Below are 21,146 nucleotides of genomic sequence, written 5' to 3'. Positions count from 1 at the left end.
ACTCTGCAAACACATCCATGACAAAACGTGACGCTAAACTGGAGTTTTTAACATCTGACTGCTGGCTGATTAATTTGATGCATATGATGCACAGACATGACGGCTGCAGCTGAAATGACTGAACACCTGATACAGAGCCCAGTGGGACTCCAAACTTTGTGTTCTTTAATGCAGACAATAAATAAAGATATATTTAGGCGCCATAGTGTTGCAAGTCTTGGTACAGCATATTTTCTTGTATTTGTGTATTTGTTACTTGTGTTTTTACGACTCAGCACCTGAAGAAGTGATCTGTGCGCGTTTGCTGGCTTTCCCTGGACTTTTTTTTTTATCCTTGCTGTCAATAAATACCAACCAATCATTAAATTATGTCTCTTCTAATCTTCTCACAAACATAAAGTGTCATACTAGAAAGAGACTCCATCATTTACTGACATGGCTGGATTCTGAAGTTTGAAGCAGGGGGAGCAATTCAGGGTTGCCCATAGACGATGACTCTACCCACTGAGCCACAGCCCTCCACAATCCATGATTGTAGGGAATGATTGCCTGTTAGGATCGAAACATTCAAGGTGCTTTAACACGATTAGTTGACAGTGTTTCTTCTTTTTTGAGATGTGTGTGATTGAAACTTGCCTAACGTCTCCAGGTGAAAGAAGATGTAGAAACAACATGTTTGGTTTCACTTTCTCATCTCAATGAGCCGTAATAAGCAGCAGAGTCGAGGTTAGCCCACTTTGATCTGTTAGAAAATGTGAATTGAGACTGTATGTGATTAACATAATGATGAGGAGCAGAAAGATGTGGGTGTGAAGGGAGAGCAATTCCCACTTTCTCTCTCCATGGAGAGAATTTGAAAGCGACTCGATGCAGCCAGCGGAGAAAGCTCTCAGTGTGTGAAGAAACACGACGCGCTGACGGATTGGTACTCTGTAATTTGGCTACTTTTATTCGAGCAGGGTTCATTTTCAAGAGAAATTACAAATTAAGAATTCAATAATACTTTTACAAAGACATTTCAGGAAAGATTCTTCTTCAGTCATGATATCATACATAGTATTTAACAGTCCCTCTTCATTTTTTTTTAGCTTAAAAAAAGAAACAAACATGAAGAAAGTGGAATTTTTCAGTCGAAAATACAGTGTTTTCACAATTGTATAAAAGTTCCCAAATTTGGAATTTTCCAGTAACTGGAAAATAAAAAGGAAATAAAATAAAATAAGATTAAACTTCGCATTTCACAATGTTTCAAAACACAATAAATGCTCTCTTTACGTAAAATTTGCCCCTATGATCGACACCATGTTCCTTTTTACTAAAATATATCTATATATTGAAGAACTATAGTACTGTACACAACAGTATGAAATAAATAAAATTAGGAAATATAAAATGGGCCACATAAATAACGCTTTTTTTTTTTCAAACCTACAAATAAAATGAATGCAATTTGTTGTTTCCAAAGAAAAAAAAAAGAAGAAGAAAGGAGTTGGTTTGGTGTAATACTGACAAAAAAAAGAAGAACATTGCACAACATAATGTAAACTAAGGAACTGCTGCCTATAATACTGACACGGATGCTTCAAAGAACAACGGTGAACCATTTCATAATACTGAAGCTGGTGAACAAAAGTAACCTTCCTTTTACACAATACGAGGGTGGCACTTGCAGAAAACACACAGGTTAAAAGGTTTGCATATAAGGCTTCTTTTTTTTTCTTATCAAAAACACCTTACAAAGGCTTCATCCTTCATTTTTTTACCCCCCCTTCCCTCCCCTCCCCTCCCTCCTCTCCATCCGTCCATAAACTGTATTTTCCCTTAAAAACGAAGGTTTCTGTAAATCTCCGTCCGTCATACAGTCTGTTTGTTCAAAGTCCTTCATTTGGAGTTGATTCAAGAGGCCTGAAATAGTGTGGCTGGAGATGTTTGTGGCAAAAACTAAAGACAACACTGTAAGTAGGTAGGTAGGTAGGTGATAACAAAAGGTAATACCGAAGGACTGTAGTGCAGACACTACTGCTCTTTTTCCAACACTGTATAAATATATACATAGGCAATACTTTTTATTATTTTTGTTCATGATTATAGAAGCGGAGTGCAATTTGTACAAGTCACTAGTTGTGCTATAAATACTATGGAACACAGGGGGTTTATTTGAGGAGGTTAGCACCACACATATTTTTAGGCCTTAATACTGTACATTTTTTGAAATGTATTAATTTATTCATTGTTCGGTTTGCATAATGCAGCTTATTTCACAAACCCATGCCTCCTCCAGATTGATTTCGAGTCCTTGTCTTGTTCGGCAGACATATTTGTTTCCCCCCTCTTCAAGGGAAGCTTCCCGGAAGCTTCAGGCACGTGCACGTACAGCTTAAAACACGGCTGTTTTAAACCGAGCGGGTAAGAATACTGAACCGATAAAAAGAGAGAAATTAAAACTCTTTTTTTTTTTTTTTTAAGATGGGAAGCTTTTTTAAAATCTCCAATTACATGCCGTCCTCCATCGCGTCCTCATGATCCGATTTGGTTTCCGTTTTGCCGTCCAGCGAGCTTTCGTCCATCGAGTGCTCTCCGTTCTCTTCCTCGTCCCTCAACGTGTCCGGGTCTGTGTCCATGCTCTTGCTCTCCTCCTCCTCCTCCTCAAACTCGTCCCTGCGTCCGATCTTCGCGTACCCTCCTTCTACTTCCTTCCGTCCTTCTCTGATCCCTCCGTTCACTGCGTCGTGCCTCAGGATGGCCTCGCGCTCAGCCATTTCTGGGTAACCCTGAGGTGTCATGCCCTGCAAGTACGCTCGCGACATGAGCAGCTCCGTGGGCTCCAGGTGGCCCTTCTCACGGGCCTCCCTCTCTGCCGCCTCCCGCTCCTCGGCCTCCCGCTTGCAGTAGGAGTAGCGGTGGTTCATGTGCTGCGAGTAGGAGCCAGAGTGGGAGAACCGCTTCCCGCACTTGTCGCACTGGTAGGGTTTCTCCCCCGAGTGCAAACGGGAGTGCTCGATGAGATGGTGTTTGTGTTTGAAGGCTTTCTTGCAGATCTGGCACTGGTGTGGCCTCTTGCCTGCAGAGAGAAAAACACAAGAAAGACACAAAAAGAGACGTGAGTCGACTGCTTCGCTTACAAATCCAGCAAAGCACACAAGTCAGATGAAAAAAGGAGCACAAAACGGTGAGGAAAAACTCTGATGGATTTGATGGCATGGAGTAAAAATGACATCACGGAGCATTAAATCCAACTTTGACATACGACTTTGGGGTTATTTGTTTATTCAAATTGCGAGCACGATGAGAAAGTGTGCTCGCATTTATGGCACGACATTATGGAAATTCCCTCCCGTGGTTAAAAGCATGAAGAAACTCGACCACAACTACTTATTTAAAGCTTATGAATGCAACATAAATAAACGAGGAAAACAAACAGAGAAGGCGCGACAAAGGAGTAAACACGTCCAAAATGGGCGGAGGAGGAAGGAAGAGGCTCCGAGGGGTTACTCTGCTTATCTGCGAGCATGATTCAAGTTCATGGTGACGCCTGGGCCTCGGTTAAGATCTGGGCTGGGGCTGCGGGACGCTTCGGATGCCAGGGCAGAAATGAGAAACCCAAGCTGGCCACAAGGGCAGGGTGAGCTAGTTTTATGACACCGGGCCATAAACTGTCGGGCTAAATAAATGTGCTCCGGCTTGTCATGTGGCCGCACTTTTTATACCAAAGAATAGACTTCGGAATTTTTTTCGCCTAAAAACTAAAGCGGTAAAACACGAGGATACATTTTGCCTTAAAACACTTCTTATCCTCAGTTTCTGCTGCTCAGCACGTGTGCAAATACAGCTGCCTCCCTCAAATCAAGACTCCTCTTCTGTCCGACATCTGGCCTTTTCAAAAGCTCTTCTGAGTTTGATAATATTCTTAAAAACAACTACTTTAAAGAGTCACATCCTGAGTGAGATGCACAAACTGTTCTTGAGATAATATCCCCCCCCTCTTTCTTTTAAGGGTTCAACACACGCTTCCCCTCCCTCTCTTTTATGTCCGAGCAGATAACATGAAGGCTGCATGAAGCGTCGAGCGCTCGGCTACAGATAGCGGATAAAATAAATGATGCAACCAAGAGAAAGAGGATCTCTGTATTATAACTATAATGAAATACTTGTTATCAGCGCTGTGAAGCTTCTGAGCACCGCTCCGCTGATGTGATCTATCGCCAATAATGGGGCCGATAAAGGCATTAGGGCCTTTTTTCAAGGCTTTCTATATCTAGGTGAATTGATGTGTGTCTTTAAAGATAGCAAAATGGTTAAAACAGCAGGATATGATTGGAAAATAAAGAGCACAATCACTTGAAAAGCTCCCTCTGCTCTGACTACCTGCATAAATTACAGTCTATTCTTTTCCAAAAGAGCGCTACATCTTTTCAAATGTCAATTTTTAGAGAAGAACACACAAACAAATCACATTTTTAGCAAACTTTCTCATCTAAAAACATCTACTCATTCCTTGGACACGCCTGTCAATGAAAAGGCAAGTTAGGTGTAGGTTTACAAACAACTTAAACAGAGAAGGAAAGAAAAGAGAAAAAAGGGGGGGAACATAAAGTATATAATATTCATACTGATTTGGAAACACAAACATTTAAAACATAAAAAAGCATGGGGTTTAAAAGGGTCTAGAACAGTATATACCTGTGTGTTCATATTTGTGTCTTAGAAGGGAACTGCTCTTCTGGAATGTTTTGTCGCACAAGTCACACGCGTACATACCACTTTCGGTCTTCTTAATCTTCTTCCGCGACAGACAGGAGTCGGGGTCTGTCATGTCGTCCAGCCCTGACATGTAATCTGGAGTACCGTCGAGCAGGTCCCCCTTCAAAGCACAAACAAAAACAAGAAGAGGAGAGAAGGATGCTGTGAATGTGCTGTTTGTTTTTCTTCTAAAGGGTTCGAGCCCATCCAGTGATTGTGAGAAAAAAAGGAAGTTGTTAAGATAATGACCAAGAGCTGCAGTTAGCATTAGCTTCAAGAGCTAACAAGCAAACAAGGCCAGTCACAAAAGTTTGAATTGAAGTATTTTACAAACAAACGAACATGTATATGATGTGTCAGAATTGTTCTTCTTGAAAAGCTCTGCAAAGCTCAAATAATAATTTATTGATTCCAGCAGATAAAGCTGTAAACTGAGCCGTAGCTCCCAAACAATCAAGCCATGCTACACGTACTCATGCATTTTTAATTACAACACATAGCAGCGTGAATTTCTTATAAAACTCTCCGCTCTGGAGTAATATCCCCCATCTATATCTGACATGCTCCTCATTATGAAACCCTCCATAATGGCGTCTTCAGTGTGGTCTCATTTTGTACAGCAGCCTTAATTCTGCACAATCCTTGAAAAACTCTCTTTTATGATGAAGATTAGTCTTAAACATGAAGTGACAATATTACAACATTAGAAGAGGCGCGGGGATCCATTCTTGAAATTGCAAACTCGTATAATGATTAAAATCAGAAGGGGCACCTTAATGGCCAATATTGAGCCACCAAAGGTTCCTTTAATGAATATGAGGGTGATAATGTGGGGACAGACTGTGTTTTAAGAAGGGACCACTATCACTCTGCAATCAATTTGAACTAAACGCCTGTAGCTGTATTTTTAAAATCTAATTTAATAACTTAGAATAGGAAACATTATTAATACTTTTTTTCATCAAAATGGTTCCCTCTATGTTAAACAGCCTTCAGCATTCGCTGGTAATGAACATGGAGCCCGTGCATTATTAATCCACATGTAGGAGCTCATTTTGTGCTGTGGCTCGCTCTTTAAAATGCAGCAAAGTTGCGACGGGAAATTTCAGAGAAGTGCACGGCTCCGGGGCTCACCTTTGTCATTTTTACAAAGGCCTTTCACCCATATTTAATACGAAGATATTTGAGTTCAGACCGAAGCTCGGAGAGGAGCGGAGAGTGGAGCTTGAGTGGTTTCCACATGGAGCACAAGTGAACAGAGATTTGAGGGCCAAATTGTCCTGATGGATATTTAAATCTGATGCTTTGTGATGTTTGGCACCTTTTCATTCTAAATTTAATAAATGCAATGTTAAGGTTTAGCACGGAAGACCCCTTAAATGTCTGTTTTTAATTATAATTAGACAATTATAACATCTGAACATGAGGTTAGAGGCTCATTGGGAGTGAAACTGTATTCTTGATAATCTTTTGGCATTTTTGATCTTTAGTCAATAAATGTCATGAGAATTGCTTCCAGAGCTCAATATCACATCTTAAAATTGCACATTTCTTCTCCATTAATACTCTAAAGCCTGAAAATAATTTATTTACAAAATTATTAATTGGAGAAGTAGCAGAAGCATACATTTGGGAAGCCAACAGCAGAAATTATTCTGCAGTTTTCGCTGAATTAATGACAAAATTTAAACGTTAAGCACAACAAAACTTTCCGAAATAAAGGTTTCTCTCCTCATTCAGTAAGCAGAAATAGTTGTCATCCTTTTTTATGAATTTTGCTCTACAAACTATTATAGAGCACCCTTTTCTCCATGACACCTCCCTCCCTCCCTCACCAACCCCGGGGTCATGCCACTGATGTTTTTCTCCATCCAGCTCAGTCTATCTCAGGTGAGAGTTTCTCTCTCCTGACTCTCCTGAAGTCATTTTTTAATTAGCACCAAAATGAGTTCAGATCATTTTAGGTAGCCTGAGTGAGCCTGGGGGCTTTTTTTCTTTTCTTCACAAAACCACAGGTGGCTTATTTACCTGGAAACCTGGTTTCCGCTGGTACTTTCTCCTCTGCTGCATCTCTGCAAAGGTAGCTGCCCCTGCTGCATAAGTGTAGGCCATGTGTGGTAGGAAGCCCATTTGATCCATGCCCGGGTAGGGCCTCAGACCCGGTATGCTGGCCTGCATCGGGGGCATGAATGTGGCAGGTGGGAAAGCGCTCTGAGGTGGAAGTGAAGTATACAGGGGTTTTCCGGCAAACGGGTTAATGCCGAAGATGGGGCTAGTGCTTTTTTCAAGGGTCCCGTTGTTGGTCGAGCATGAGAATTCCTTCTTGAGATAGGCCAGGTTCAAAGGCTCTTCGAAGTGCTCTCGTGGGGAGGGGATGGTGTTATGGTCGATGGTGATGCTGTTGACTTTCGGCCTGCTTTTCACAGTCAGTGCATGCTTGGGTTCCTTCATTAGTCTTGGCAGGGAGAGGTCCAGCGGCTCGGCCTGCAGGTCCTCCGAAGTCAGGCTGTTTGGAGTGTAGGAGCTGCTGTGGGAGTTTTTGGAAGATGTGGAGGACAGATTCAGCGGGGAGGGGGTGTTGCTGCGGGAGTGGTCCAACTTTTCGCCTTGGGGTTTGGCACCGTTGCCGCCAAACTGATGGTTTTTCAAATGTCTGAGTGAGTTGTCACAGTTGTTCACGTTGTTGTGGAGCTCTGCGATGGAGGGGGAGGTGATGTGGTCAGAAGGTTTGAGTAGAGACACAGGTGACCTAGCTGCCATTGAGTCTTTTGGTTGAATGTGGTGGTTATTTGTTCCGACAACCATGTCCATGTTGTTCCTGTGCTCGAGAGAGGGGCTTCGGTTGGAGCCGTACTGGTACATCTTCCGCTGCTCAAACCACTCCTTGACGAATTCCTGAGGAAGACCGACTGCTATGGAAATCTTGAGCAGCTCCTCCGAGTTGGGCTCCATGTTCATGGCGAAATACGCCTTCAGCACAGACATGTGGTCCCTGTAGGGGTTGTTGTGCCCAGTGAGTCCCTTCTCAGACAACATGGAGGAGGATAAGTGTGAGTTCTTCTCCATGAACATCCCCGGTTTGTTGGGCATCAGATTCTCACTCGGCTGCAGCACGGCCTTGATCTCCTCGTTCATTTTACACAGGTAGCGTTCGTGCTGGTGCAAAGGTATCGGCCCAGTGAAAGATTCTTTGCAATATTGGCAAGCATAGGGTGTAAACATGATATTTTCCTGCACTTTCTCATCCACACTTCCTTCAAGCATGTGGTTGGGTTTCTCTCGTTTGATATTGCTAATCTGTCTCTTTGAGTCTGTCGTCAAGCTCTGGAGACAGGCTTTGGCTTCGTTCACTTTCTCTAATGTGTAGTCGATGATGCTTTTGGTGGCGCCGTTGTGATTGACGAGAGGAAGACAGACCTGTCCCGCTTGTGCCAGCCCCTGTTTGTGCTCCTCCACCTGAGACCCCAGTTCCTTCATGTAGGCTTTAAGCTTGGAGAGCTCCTCGGGCTTGCAGTCCATTTTCTGCCTGCACACAGTGTTGTCCACGATCTGTAGGACCTTCTGCACTTCGCTCAGATTGTTTGCCAAAGGACCAGGATAGCACAAGAGCTGCGACTCGAGTCCGGCCATAGTCAGGTGCTGCAAGGGGCTCTGACCAGTTGAGTTTTGGTGAATTCCCAGTGGGCTGTTCCCTCCCATGCCTCCGTTCATGAACGGCCCAGGAGCGCCAAATCCATGAGACGCCATCATCAGCTTGTAGTCGTTGAAGTCCAGCGGCTCCGTCTTGATGTTCAGGTGGTTATTGTGGTCGGGGAGTCCGAGCGGTTTGCCGTTCTCCAGCTTCTGTCGGAGCTGGGTGATGGCAGTGTTAGTGGGCGAGGAGGAGGCGGAGGTGGGGGAGGAGCCCGTCTTCATGTTGCCTCGCATTCGACCATTGACAGCGATCAGGCCGATGCACTTTTTGCTGCTGATGTGGGAGCTGTACGAGCCCGAGTGAGAGAAGCGCTTCTTGCAGTTGGGGCATTCGTACGGTTTCTCACCTGAAACAGAAAATAAGCGTAAGATTGAATTGATAACTTAACATTGATTGCCAGAGTAAATATGCAGAGGGGATTTCAACGTCTACATGTGTGTCTGTTTACAAAGATAAATCATCACACGAGCGCAGAGTGCCTTTTGTTTGATGTCTAAACATCCAAAGGGGGTTTTATTGGTTAATTTTCTCAACAACAAAATTGTAAATTAATTTCAAAGTTGTCCTTTTACATCCAGCCAGGGACAACGGATGAAAACGTACCCATCGAGATGCTTCATTCAGCTCTTAATCATCAGTCATTGTTCCTGACAAATAAGCTAATAAATGAAAATTGCTGATGTGCTTCACACGCATGCACATTTCTAAGCAAATATTTGACTTGGCAGCCCGACTGGTTTTAAACACAGCAGAGTTCAGCGTCCATCAGCAGCAGGGAGGGGCCGAAAGAAACCACAAGGAATTTCTGGACATTTCTAAAATCACAGCTATGAATATTCACATTCCTCCCTCTACTCACCGCTATGAATCCGGAGGTGTTCCTTCAGATGGTGCTTGTATTTGAAGGCCTTGCCACACTCGTTGCATTTGAACTTGCGGTTGCCGGCTGCTTGGTTGAGCAGTTGGTGCTGCGAGAGAGAGAGAGAGAGAGAGAGAGAGAGAACGAAAAAGGAGAGGTTGAAAAAATCTACAAACAACGTGAGGGTGAGAGTTCAGTAAATAATCAGCCTGCGTGAAAACAAGCAACAAACGGCTCCAGTCGCCAAACCAAGCATCTTTGCTTTCTACTCCCACCTCCCTCCGACGACTCCGGGCAGCGGCGGCGATAACACACAGAATCACATACCTTTTAATTTCCTGGCTACTCTTTGGCAGCCCAGAAAATAGAATAAATGAAAAGAGCCTTTTTTTAGAGCGTTTCCCCTTCATTAGAAGCTACGATTTGATCTACTTTTCATTAATTTGGGCCTAATCAGTTTGAAAGGTATTCAGAATGAGCTCTTTCGCCCCGCATACCTGCATTCACTACATGTGAATTACACTTTGTACTTCTTTCAAGAACACTTTCAAATGTCTCATAGTAATTGGGTCTTTTTTTAAAGCCTCAAATGTCTCTTTAATAATCTGCGGATACAGAACAGAGCGTAGAGGCCCGGCCTTGATTCCCTGTTCAAAGGTAAACATCAGTTGCAATCCATCGAATTTGCAATTCAAACAAGGCCTGCGCTCGAAAAAGAAAGAATAAAAAATCTAAATATAATACCCGACGACAACAACAACAACACTGGGTGTGCGAACCTGGCGCATCACTCACAGCACGATGAAATCCAAGTGGGAGTAGAGGACGTTAAACAGTTAGTAAATAAAAAAAGACACATTTTCTACGAGCTCGCTGGGGGGAAAAACACACCCCCTCCTCTCAGCTCAGCCTTGACAAATGCTGGGGTGTGTGCTGACTCTACCCACATTCCTGGGGAGACAGATGGTGGCGCACAGGACACTGGGAGGACTGGGAGGAATTGTTCAAACAGCCCCAACCTTCAAAGATCAAGCGGGGAGATTCAGGGGGCCCAGCCAAGCGCCGGAGAGGGACCCCACCGCTCGTATGTTGCTGAGTTGCATAAACAAACAGCAACAGCTGCTTCGCTCCCCCTCCCTCTCACCCCCCTCCTACCTCCACCTCCATCCCTTAACTCCCCCCCAGAGGACCCCTGCCCGGTAAAGTTTAGTCTCGCCACCGCTGCTAATAAGGCACAATCGCTCGGCGCTCTTAATTGTGAATGGCACCGGCAAAATGCTCTCCTCCATAGCTCGCTGCCAGTGTGAACGCCGCCCGCCACTGCTGGTTGTGGGCGGGGACCCGACTGGATGTTTGCATATGTATAACCTCTAATTACTCATATTTCAGCTAATTGCTTAAGAGGAGGAGGAGTATTAAGGCTTGTAAACATACGAGACGGAACAGCAGAGCACATGTTTACCTATCCAGGACATTATTCTTTATGTTAATCTGATTGCTCCGGAGTTAGCTGCTAATTGCTAAACATACAAACAGGAAGTGATATGTTTAAGAGGCAGAGCACGCAAATTTGTGGTATCTCTTCTCTACTTTAGTTTTTATTTGTCTTGAAACTTTGTTGTCATTTTTGACACAAAGCATTTTAAAAGCTGGCTCATTATTTGAATGCATTTTCAGGGAAATACAGATTTTTATTTTGCATCCCGGTCCACAGCATTCCCGACACCATGGCTGATTTCAACATTAATGGGTTGGGAAAATAACATGTTGGAAAGACGCTTACTGTCAAATAAGGCACGACAGATATGGCATGACCAAAACAACAAAAACATCTTCAAGATGAAACACGCAAAAGAGATGAAAAGTTGACCGTGGAGAATAATCGTTTTTTGTAAATGATAGCTCAAAAGTAAACCAGCAGAAACAGCAGACAACAGTGGAGCAGATTCTGAGCAGTCACTTTCTCTTTATTGTGCAAACTCTGCATTCACTGCTTATTTGTGTTGTGTTTCCAAAATAAAAAGAATCAAAAAGAGTCTTAAGAGAAAAAATACATTATGGATGAAAAGAGAAGAGCGCCAACTACTAGAAAATCTCAGCGAGTAAGACATCACCTCAATCTCATCTGCAGGATTACCACTTAAGCAATCCAGCTAATTTACAAATCAAGATAACCGGCTTTGTTGAAGGAGCCACGCTGCCTGAATGGAGTCTTTGGCCATTGACTGCGGCTCTGGAGGGGAGCAGCGGCAGCATTGTAATATGAGGATTGGGACGGACGGCCCATCTGCTCACGTTTACACCCAGCTGGTAGATCAGGTGAAAGTGCTGGCTGCTGACATCTGATCAAATCAGCCACAGTCTGAGCCTGTCGTGTTCGCTTCAGAGGGCCCGACACAACAGCCACGACCTGTCACTAAACACTGTGGAGCACCGGGGAAACGTGCGAGCAGCTGGGAGTGGACCCTTTTACACAGCACATCACAAGGCTCTCACAGCAGGCCATATTTAAGACGCAACAACTATTTATGTCACTTTTGTAAAAGGCTGGATACATAGCAGTGTGATAAAAATATATGAAATTCTAATTTCATTTTGAATAATTTTTTCTGAGATTAAAAAAAAACCCATTATATTTTAAAACTTCTTTTCCTGTTTTTTGGATTTTTTTTAAAGGAGAAGAAGAAAAATCTGTATCTGTAAAATAAAAAGATTTGAAAAAATGATTTTATTAATTTCAGCATAAAAATAATAAACACAGCTTTCACACAAATAATAAAATCTAAAGTAATATGATCCAATTTAAACTTAAGTGGTTAGAAAAACTTTAATAAATGAGAATGTAGAAAAGTGTAAAATGTATTATTTTAAATAAAAAAATTATCATTTCACAAATTAAAAAAGGAGAATTTTCACTACATTGTGTTTTGATGGATATATTACTTTGTTTCGTTCCCTGTCTCTCTTCAGCTGTCCAACAAACAAATCTCCAAAAAAATAAATCACTAAGTCTTTCTTTAGAGAGGTTAAAACATCTTTTTAAATATTTTAGAGTTCATTTCGTAATCTTTGGCTCTGAGGTCTTCCCTGCACAAAGTTGAGAATGAAGGAGGTTCAACATGAATCACTGTGTCTCTCAAACAGGAAAGTAGAGCCATCACATTTTAAAGTTTCACAAGAGGCCTCCTCCATCCAGGCACAAAAACAGACTCCATCTCCGTTGATATTTACTGCTCTAATTTAACTTCACTGAGAAGTTATAATTATCCCCCAATGTGCAAAAACTCCCAGTTTTTTTTGCCACAATCTATCTCGCCGATCTTCAACTTAAAGCTGACAAGCGAGTTAAACGCCCGTGACTGCTGGATGTGTTTTCACCTCACAGGACTTTAAGGTGATTCATGCTGACTGCCAGCGGATTCACATTATATTTCAGACATATAGGGGTATAAATCGCTTGAGAAAATTCAAGTACACACAGATGTTTATGCAGTGCATGAAATTAGAAGGGGGGGGGTTGATGGAGTGCTACTGCTGCAGGCTGCACCCAAAGAACATTAAAGACCAGGAAGTGAAGTGAAGTTAAGGAGCTGATAAAAATTTCCAAATTGGAAATTCACACAATCATCCGATCGTGAACACGCCACTGGAAAATCATATCAGGGAGGGCCATCAAAAAACCATTTAGTCCCTCAATTAAAGTTATTACCATTAAAGGATCTGCATCTTCAAAATGCCATGAAAAATTAATAATGATTGCCAATCAGAAAAAATGATCTCCCTTCTCGGAGGGACATTAGAAATGAAACGGAGGACAGAAGAAGAGGAGGAGAGAGAGGAAGAGGAGGAGTGGAAATTAAAAATCCCCCTAACCTGATCCCTTGCAGGCTTGTGTGTGGCCATATGCCGCTCAAGCTGAGTGCGGTAAGCAAACGTGTAGTTGCACAGGGGGCAGGCGAAGTTCTCCTCGTTCTTCTCATGGCGGTACTTGATGTGCTCCTTCAGCGATGTCAAACGCTTGTAGCCCCGGTCGCAGTAGGGGCAGGTCAACAGTTGGGCGAAGGCATCTGGCGTTCCAGGTGGCAGGTCTGCACGGGAGACAGCGGGAAGAGGAGCGGGGAGGAGGAGAGGGAAGGGGAAGGGGAAGAGAAAGCGGGCCAAAAGGTCAGCGAATCAATGGCAGCTAACGGGCGGGCTGCCCAGGAGTGGTATGGGAGTTATCTCTGCAATCTGCTCCACATGAGAGCAGCAGTGTCAGGCTGGCATCCGCTGCACTAAGACCTCCTCCTGACTCCTCTAAAACACACATGTTCTGTTTGACATACACTCCCCCCCTGCTCACTATTTCCTTGACAGAGTAACGGCACAGAGCTACATGTACAAGAACACATGCTACCATCGACACAAAGTCACTATTTAACGCCTTTCCAGCTCACACAATCCTAATTTCTGCAGCATGAATCGTAAATTCATTCCAATTCAGCCCCCTCGCCCCCATCTCTCCCCCTCCTGGGAGCTTCGGAGGTGCACTATCTGATTTCAAGCCCCTGCCCAGCTGTTGCTGAAGACTGTAGGTAAACACTGAGGCATCCGGCGAATCTGTGGGACCAACAGCTGCCCGGCCGTGTCAGCCCGAAGAGCTGCTGCTCTGTCCATATTCTTTTCTCTCTTTTCTAACCTTTCCTGTCGTTTACAAGAGAGGTTAAATGAGTCAGCTTTATGCGACCTCTCTGAGGTTGTTTCTTAAAGTTAACAAGCTATATTATCTACCTGATCTCATGAAAGTGTTGTTAGGGTTTAAGTTAATTAATCAACTTTTTTATAAAGTAGGAATTGGTCCAGGTAACAATAGGTAAGCATCAAATTTGTTGGCTTCCAGCTAATTTAAACTGCTAATGTACTTTGATTCCTATTACAGGAATTTTACCAACCTTATCTATGAAGGACATGGAAAACATTTGTTGACACTTTTAATTGTACATGATGCTTCAATTGCTTTCAACCTGATAAAAACTCCAAACAGGACTCCTACCGTTCTCCTCTGGACCAGTGGCCTCCGGCGTGCCCAGGCGGGACAGCTCCTCCGGGGCTTCTGGGTAGATGATGGCAGTGTCTCCCCTCTGCAGGTACTCAGCGATGCTCACCACGTGACTGTCGGCGTCGTCCAGCTTCCGCTTGGCGAAGAAGTCCTCGAACTCTGAAGTGCAATCGAGGCTCTTGACTGAAAGGAAGGCAAGAGAGAGAGAGGAAGAGAGACGATGAAGGAGGAGACCAATAGAGAGGAAAGGAGGAATAAATTGGATTCATTTTTATCCCCTGAGAAATGTCTTACAGAAGGATATTGGTGGAAATGCGATGAGGACAGCAACCCTAAAACATTACAGCCGTGCTTTGGGGAGAATACATCTAAATTACCGGGTTTGCTTGTCACGCCATGCCGCCTAAAATAAGAATTGTAACTTAATCCGGACAAAAGTCAGAGATAAACCGTGAGCTGCAGAGAAACTTCACTGACCCAATTTGGTCCTGACATAAAATCTGATTTTGGGTTTAGGGCTGTGAAATAAAAGAAAACACACTAATAAACATTTAGGAACATTCACACACGAGCCGGGGTTAATCAGCAACAGAGCCACGTTTCTTTGTATCGACTTTCACATATAAGGTCAATCAAGAGACTGTGGCTTTTGTTGATTCTGTGTTGAACAGATTACGGAGGCCAAACCACAAACCGGAGCAAAAAAAAAAAAGAGGAGGGGAGCAGAATGTATCTTAAGCCAGCCAAAGTGCTGAGGCCACACAATGCGTTTTCTCAAATTATTTCCCAGTCCCTCCTCTTTGGGGGAAACTCTCTAAGCTGCAGTGTGGAGATAGCTGCCTCCAAAAACAAACCGGAGCTAAAAGAAATCAGCAGGCTTCATTAGTCAAGGGGATGGCTGACTTTCAACACACACACACATTTATAGAGACATTCACACTGTTTAAAACCTGGAGAAATACTGCATCAAAAAACAAAAAAAAAGAACAAGTGACGTCCCATCAGACTCCATCCCCTGTTAATTAGCGTTTAGACGACGAGCTAAGGTGAGGTTTAAAAAGCGATTTGTTCGCCCGTGATGACTTTGCGGTCCAATTTGCGAAAGGTCAAGGTAGTAGATATTCGGTTGTCAAATAATGGCACCCAAATGTCAACGATGCCAATGGATCTCTTTTGATAATCGCAACAATATCCCGCGTTCTCATTAGATGATTCTTTTTTGGCGTTTGAAGACGTGCTAAGCTAATTTGTTAGCGGCAGGAAAGTAGTGTTTTTAAGCACTTATTTCAGAGTGACAGATGAGAGACAAGGATGCTAATTTGTGCAAACACTTTGTGAACTTGAGATGTTTTTCTTTCAATCAATGCAACTCCTCATCACCGTTTTATCCTTCCATGAAAAAAAGTTTAATTTCTGAGTCATTGGGGAGGAAAATGCAGACCTTGCTATTATTATTATTTTAATAACATGCAATTCCTAAATAATTTTTACAATTTTACAAACTGGAAGAAGAAGTATTTATTTTATTTTCTGTTTTGACTTAGTCACTGGCATGTTTTAAAGTATCTTATTATGAAACTGCATAGATTAATGGTTTTTCTTCATGTTCTGAATGATTCTGGAAAAGAGAATCTTCCTACTGGAGCATTTTACTGTCACAAAATTCAAAACTTTTGAGGCCTATTCTGCACATTTGAGTCATTCTGCATGAAAAATTAAAGTGATTCATCATGAAATCCCACTGGTTCTGGTTCTGTCCTAGTTTCACTTTCATGCTTCTTTATCATTTAGTTGAATAAAAGGAGTCTTTTTCTTCACGTTTGAGTCAAAATATGGATGTTTCTTCGAAGGAAAACATTAGATTCTTGGTTCCAGCGGGGGAGGAAATCACCTGGATCAAAGTGTGCTTTGGCACAGGGGACGTGATCAAACTGCTCATATCTCTAAATGAAATCACATGTGATCTGGTGGCGGGGAAGCTTCCACGAGCGGTGCCACAGCATTGTTTCCAAAAAAACTCCTCCGAGCAGTTCGAAATGGAAAACATTTGCTGGACGTGCAACAGAAAGAAAGACGAAGAAAACATGGTGACAAACAGAACATAATGAAATCTGAAGGGAGGTGTTTTTAAGGCAGGGCTGTGTGGCATTCTGTGGGGGTGCGTTTGGTTTACCAAAAAGCAGTGAGCAGGGCCAGTAGTCAGGGTGGCCCGGGATGATATCATGAGGGGAGGGGTGTGTGGCTGCAGTAAAGCTTCAGCAGCTTAATGAGAAATGTCAGGTAGGGTTCAGTTCCACCAGGACTCACAAACACTCACTGAGACTTCTTTAAAAAACTACACTTACTTTAGCTGAACGTAAACGTCACTGGATTGGACTTTTTTATGGATGTAAGCGAATCTGAACTGTAAGTGTTTAAAGGTTCATCAAACTGAAGGGGTGCAGGTCTGCTTTGAAGATGTGTTTCCGGCAATAAGCGTTTGGCTTGAATGACTTAAACGTCAAAAAATGGCGTCCAAATACTTAAAAATGTTTTGAATGTTCACGCTGGTTAAACTGGTTGAAACTGGAGAGAACACTTCTTTTAAAACATTGCCAGGCATGAAGAAATGTGTTTTCAAGCGTGTTGAAATGTAAGGAGTGGGAACAAAAAGTCAAGAAAACAGCGAGAGAAAACAACAACACACATCTGCAGTCAACTCACCTGTACCGTTTCCAACTGCCTGCAAAGTGGCATCAGGCCCCAGGGCGTCGAAATCATCTTTTATTTCATCTGAACAGGGGAGAGAAGGAGAGAAAAGGAGGGGAAGGGGGGGGGGAGAGAAAAAGGAGGGGTGAGTACAATCCAAACCTACAAATGCTAACAATGAGGCCTTTAAGAAGCAGGTATGGAGAAAGCAATAAAGGCACCGCTGTGCATCGCAGCGCACCGCCGCTTTGTTCGGCACGCTTAATGAATGCTATCATCCGGGCCAGACAGTGACTTATTTACCTTTAACATGACAACAAGCGGCGGGGGAGGCAGAGAAAGCTTCAATCGCCAAACAGAGTGATTAAATACAACACAGAGCACATCCACCTGAGCAATCATAGAGCTCCAGCCAACACGCAGCCTGAGCTTATTACTCCCTGGCTGTGACGCCGCCGCAATCCTCTGCATGCAGGATCACGCTTGTTTTATCATATGTCATTTGGTGGATGCTTTTTATCCACACAGTATTGTGTGCACACTTTTTTTCTTCTTCTTCCCCCCCCCCCCCCCCCCCCCCCCCCCCCCCCCCCCGCCCCCCCCTTCTCCCCCTCTTAGCACAGAGTCATCAGAGCTGTGCTGCTAGCTAAAATAACACAAACCCTAAACCACAAGTTAAGAGCTGAAGTTGTGCAAACATTTCCTTGGTGGGAAAAGAAATAAGCTCATTGGTGGGTTTCCCCTCAGATGGGTGGAGACAAAGAAATTATGTTGTCAAGTAAAGCTTCAAAATTTAACTCCAAAGAAAAGTGAACTGTATTTGATTAAACCTAAAACTCAGAGCCAAGAAAGTGTTGATTTGGTTAATTTTAGGTCAGACACTGTAACCATCGAGTCTTTCATCAAAGAACTTTCTGGACGTCGACCTTGGTGCTTTTTTAAATCATGGTGTTTTAAATCAAGAAATGCTCAAAACGTCTGTTGTTTATTTGCATCCATTGGGCTTGACTTCACCTCCCTCCCTGACGTCGCTCTCCAAATGACACTATGACTGTGAGAAATATTTGAACGAGCAACCCTCCAGGATTTCTGCTTCAAACAGACCCGGTTCTTACTGCCCATCAGGATAATGGCCCCCTGCCTGTGCGGGCAGACACTGTCCTGGCACAGGTGAGGTGGCTGTAAACAAGCTGGTGGGCTGACAGACTCATAAACAAACCCCCTTCTGACAAATTAATCCGTCCACGGTCGACAGGAGGACACCGACTGGACAATCAGCTTAAGGAGTCCCCGGTCCCTCCTTCCTGCATCGCAGCTAAAAAATTAAATCAAGGTGTTTCCGAGAACATGGAGATTTTTTTTTATTCCTTATGAATAAGGTAAGAAAAAAACTGCATTGTTTGCATTACATGCATCTGGTCTTGATCTGCTGCTCCTGCAAGGACATTACAAGTGTTGCATTGTGGGAATTTTTTTTTTTTTTTTTTGCTTCTGTCGAGTCTGATCTGGTATATTTGTTTCTCCACCGTGCAAACCAGGATGCATTAGAGAAACCTGGCTGCGATATCACAGGAAAGGTGGTGGGTGTACTGTTGATAATAAAGCGTTCCTGCTTACATTACGCTGCACAAAGGCCAGAAGACAAACATCTCTTTATTTTTAGTCCAACACAATGGCTTTAATAGTTGTGGAATGCTTTCCAGGGCTCGTAATTCAGGGTTTTCTTAAAATTAAAGATTCCCTCTTCTGTGGTGAAATGATAAATACCGCTGTCGATGGCTTCGGAGAATAATGACAGACTCTTCTGTCCTAGTTTAACTTTCCCCTCGCTTGGAGTTTTCTCTTCCCCTCACTGTACTTTTGATTGCACGTCTGGCCAAACAGCATCGAAACCACAGTTGCAGCATGAGAAATGGGTTTTAAACGACATAAATTATGACAAAACAAAACAGATTTAAAAAAAAAAAAAAAAAAAAAAGCTTAGCCACAGATTAAAATATACCCACAAGTATCAGATATCAGCAGAACTGCCTCACATTTCCGTGTCCTCATAGGCACCATGTTTGCTTTGGGTAATCAAATTTGGCTGCATACTTTTGGTCTGACGCAAAGGGGGATGACCGGTGGGATTTACTGGCCCTCCACTCTCCCCTATTTACCTTGGAGAACTTTTGTTATCTGTGGTCTGAAGGGAGGGAGGGGGCAAGCGAGGGAGGGACGGACGCTGGCTTCCAGTAGGAGGTAGGCTAATACCACGAACACCTCGCTGCTGCTGCTGCTGCTGCTGCTGCTGCACACATGCATGCAGAAACAACATGCCAGTCCTGAGCTGTACTCAAACGGGACAAAGTGTCAGAGTCGAGACTTCTCACCGGAAGAAGAGACACAAATGTAGCTGCTGCAGAGTCTCTAAAACACACATCTATACTTTCAAGGTTTTAGGATCTCAGACGTTCAGGTTCATTCTTGTGTCCTTTCAGCTACTAATATGTGTCGTAAAGGGAAATGTTGCTTTATCTGAAGTAAAGGTTATCTAAGGCAGTCTTTGAAAAAGCTTTATTTGAATAGTTTCAAGGCTTTAGGATCGAAATGTTACAAATTATGAGAATATCAAGGTATTAAATAAAGAGGGTTTTTTTTGTTTTTGTCTGATCGTTTGAAGTAGGAAGGTAAGAGTAAGAAATGTGCAAAAATTATGGTTTGATTATTTTTGAGTCATTTTGCCACAACGGTGAAAGCGGGTTTTTATTCAAAATCAATCCGACCTCAGAGGGACATCCTTGGAGAAGTGATGGTTTGCTTCAGATTTGACCGTTTCAATGTTTGGAGGAGCTACAATTCTTACAGCGTCTCCTGAACACTGGTTTAAGACTGTTTTGTCTGCAGTAAATCTCAGCTGACCTGGAGCAGTAAGGTACACACCTCGTCTGAAAAAAAGGGCCACGTTGAGGTTTTAAGAGCCGACTTTGGACTCAGGAGGAGTCCAGAATACTTCGGCCTGAACTGAAATTCCACCTCTCCTCACAGCGCCTCGGATGCTGTTTATTTTGAAAACATTCCTATTTTTACGGCCGCTCACCGCAGTCGCTTTAAAGTCCTGCCTTTTTGTTCATTCAGCCTCATTTATTCTGAATCTCTGCTGCTAAACTGTTTGTGGCTTTTGATGTAATATCTGATATTAGTGTTGTGGCGAACAGAAGATATTTAGTGTCAATGTTCCTTCAAATTCGAGCCGTCTGCAGCCAGAGAAATCTCTGTTTTACTCTGGATTCGATTCTTGGCAGAGTTGGAAACATCTGCACTCGGTGAACAACACGGGAAACTCCTGGATGCTGTAGGTGTTTGAAGGAGCAACTCCAAAACTTGATAAATGTGCAAATAAAACAAGAACCACTGTTTCATCCAAACCAGTGTCTTCAAACATTTTATGAGCCCAATCATGTGTCTGTGAGATCGATCCTGCAAACACGGAATATAAAAGGCACCGTTTTTCCTCCTGACGCCCTGGAGAAGAGTTTTAAAAGGACGAAGGGAGAACGCAGGTGATTTATTTGAAAATGTCTGTCAGCGATAATGATGTCATGCTTTCCAGCACATCGCGTCCAGCCTCGATGTGGGATGAAGGAATGTCAAGGACAACGCCAGACACAAGACTCTGATTGTGCCCTGGAATCAGAAGACACTCGCTGATAAACTTTGATTCTTCCATAAAGTCTCAGAAACCATCGAGGCAAACAAATTTAAAGCATGAAAATACTTCAAATGACTCCTGGGAGAGTCTGTTTCTGATTCCAGGCGACATATGTCCTCACTTTTATGAGCTTTTACTGCTAAATAATCGCTCACACTTCCAAAACGTGTTAAAACTCTTGATAAGGGAGTGACGACCAAATCAGTCCGAGTAAGCAGGAGGGGTGAGGAACAGGAGGGGGGGGGGGGCTGACTTATCTCAGGCCTAAGTTATGTGCTGAGGTATCACTGCAGACACTTAGGCACCGAGAGGAAGAAAAAAAAAAAAAAACAGGCTGGGAAACACAGCACCCGCAAGATTGGGAAAGAGACTCCCAAACGCTCTAATGAACTTGACTTGCTCTCCGAAATATGTCAGCCGCTTTATCACACGAGAA

At 43.3% G+C, this 21,146-nt stretch overlaps 1 protein-coding gene across 6 annotated transcripts in view; it reads right to left on the bottom strand.

Moving 5' to 3' along the window:
- Positions 1 to 926: 926 nt before the first annotated feature.
- The window catches only part of zeb2b (zinc finger E-box binding homeobox 2b), a 332,710-nt gene continuing 312,490 nt past the window's right edge, over positions 927 to 21,146 (bottom strand). For 5 of the 6 annotated variants that reach the window (XM_079336136.1, XM_079336138.1, XM_079336139.1 and 2 more), the window contains 7 exons: positions 17,035 to 17,103; positions 14,326 to 14,514; positions 13,167 to 13,381; positions 9,294 to 9,402; positions 6,769 to 8,780; positions 4,681 to 4,861; positions 927 to 3,061 (listed from right to left, as the gene is read on the bottom strand). In XM_079336136.1, the coding sequence (XP_079192262.1) occupies positions 2,493 to 3,061; positions 4,681 to 4,861; positions 6,769 to 8,780; positions 9,294 to 9,402; positions 13,167 to 13,381; positions 14,326 to 14,514; positions 17,035 to 17,103 (3,344 nt within the window). In that variant the 3' untranslated portion in view covers positions 927 to 2,492. The remainder of the gene's footprint in view (positions 3,062 to 4,680; positions 4,862 to 6,768; positions 8,781 to 9,293; positions 9,403 to 13,166; positions 13,382 to 14,325; positions 14,515 to 17,034; positions 17,104 to 21,146) is intronic. The other variant, XM_079336141.1, reaches the window with a different exon arrangement.

This window comes from Symphodus melops (genome assembly GCF_947650265.1).
Source record: "Symphodus melops genome assembly, chromosome: 23".
Taxonomy (NCBI): domain Eukaryota; kingdom Metazoa; phylum Chordata; class Actinopteri; order Labriformes; family Labridae; genus Symphodus; species Symphodus melops.
This window is presented reverse-complemented; position numbering and strand designations above follow the sequence as displayed.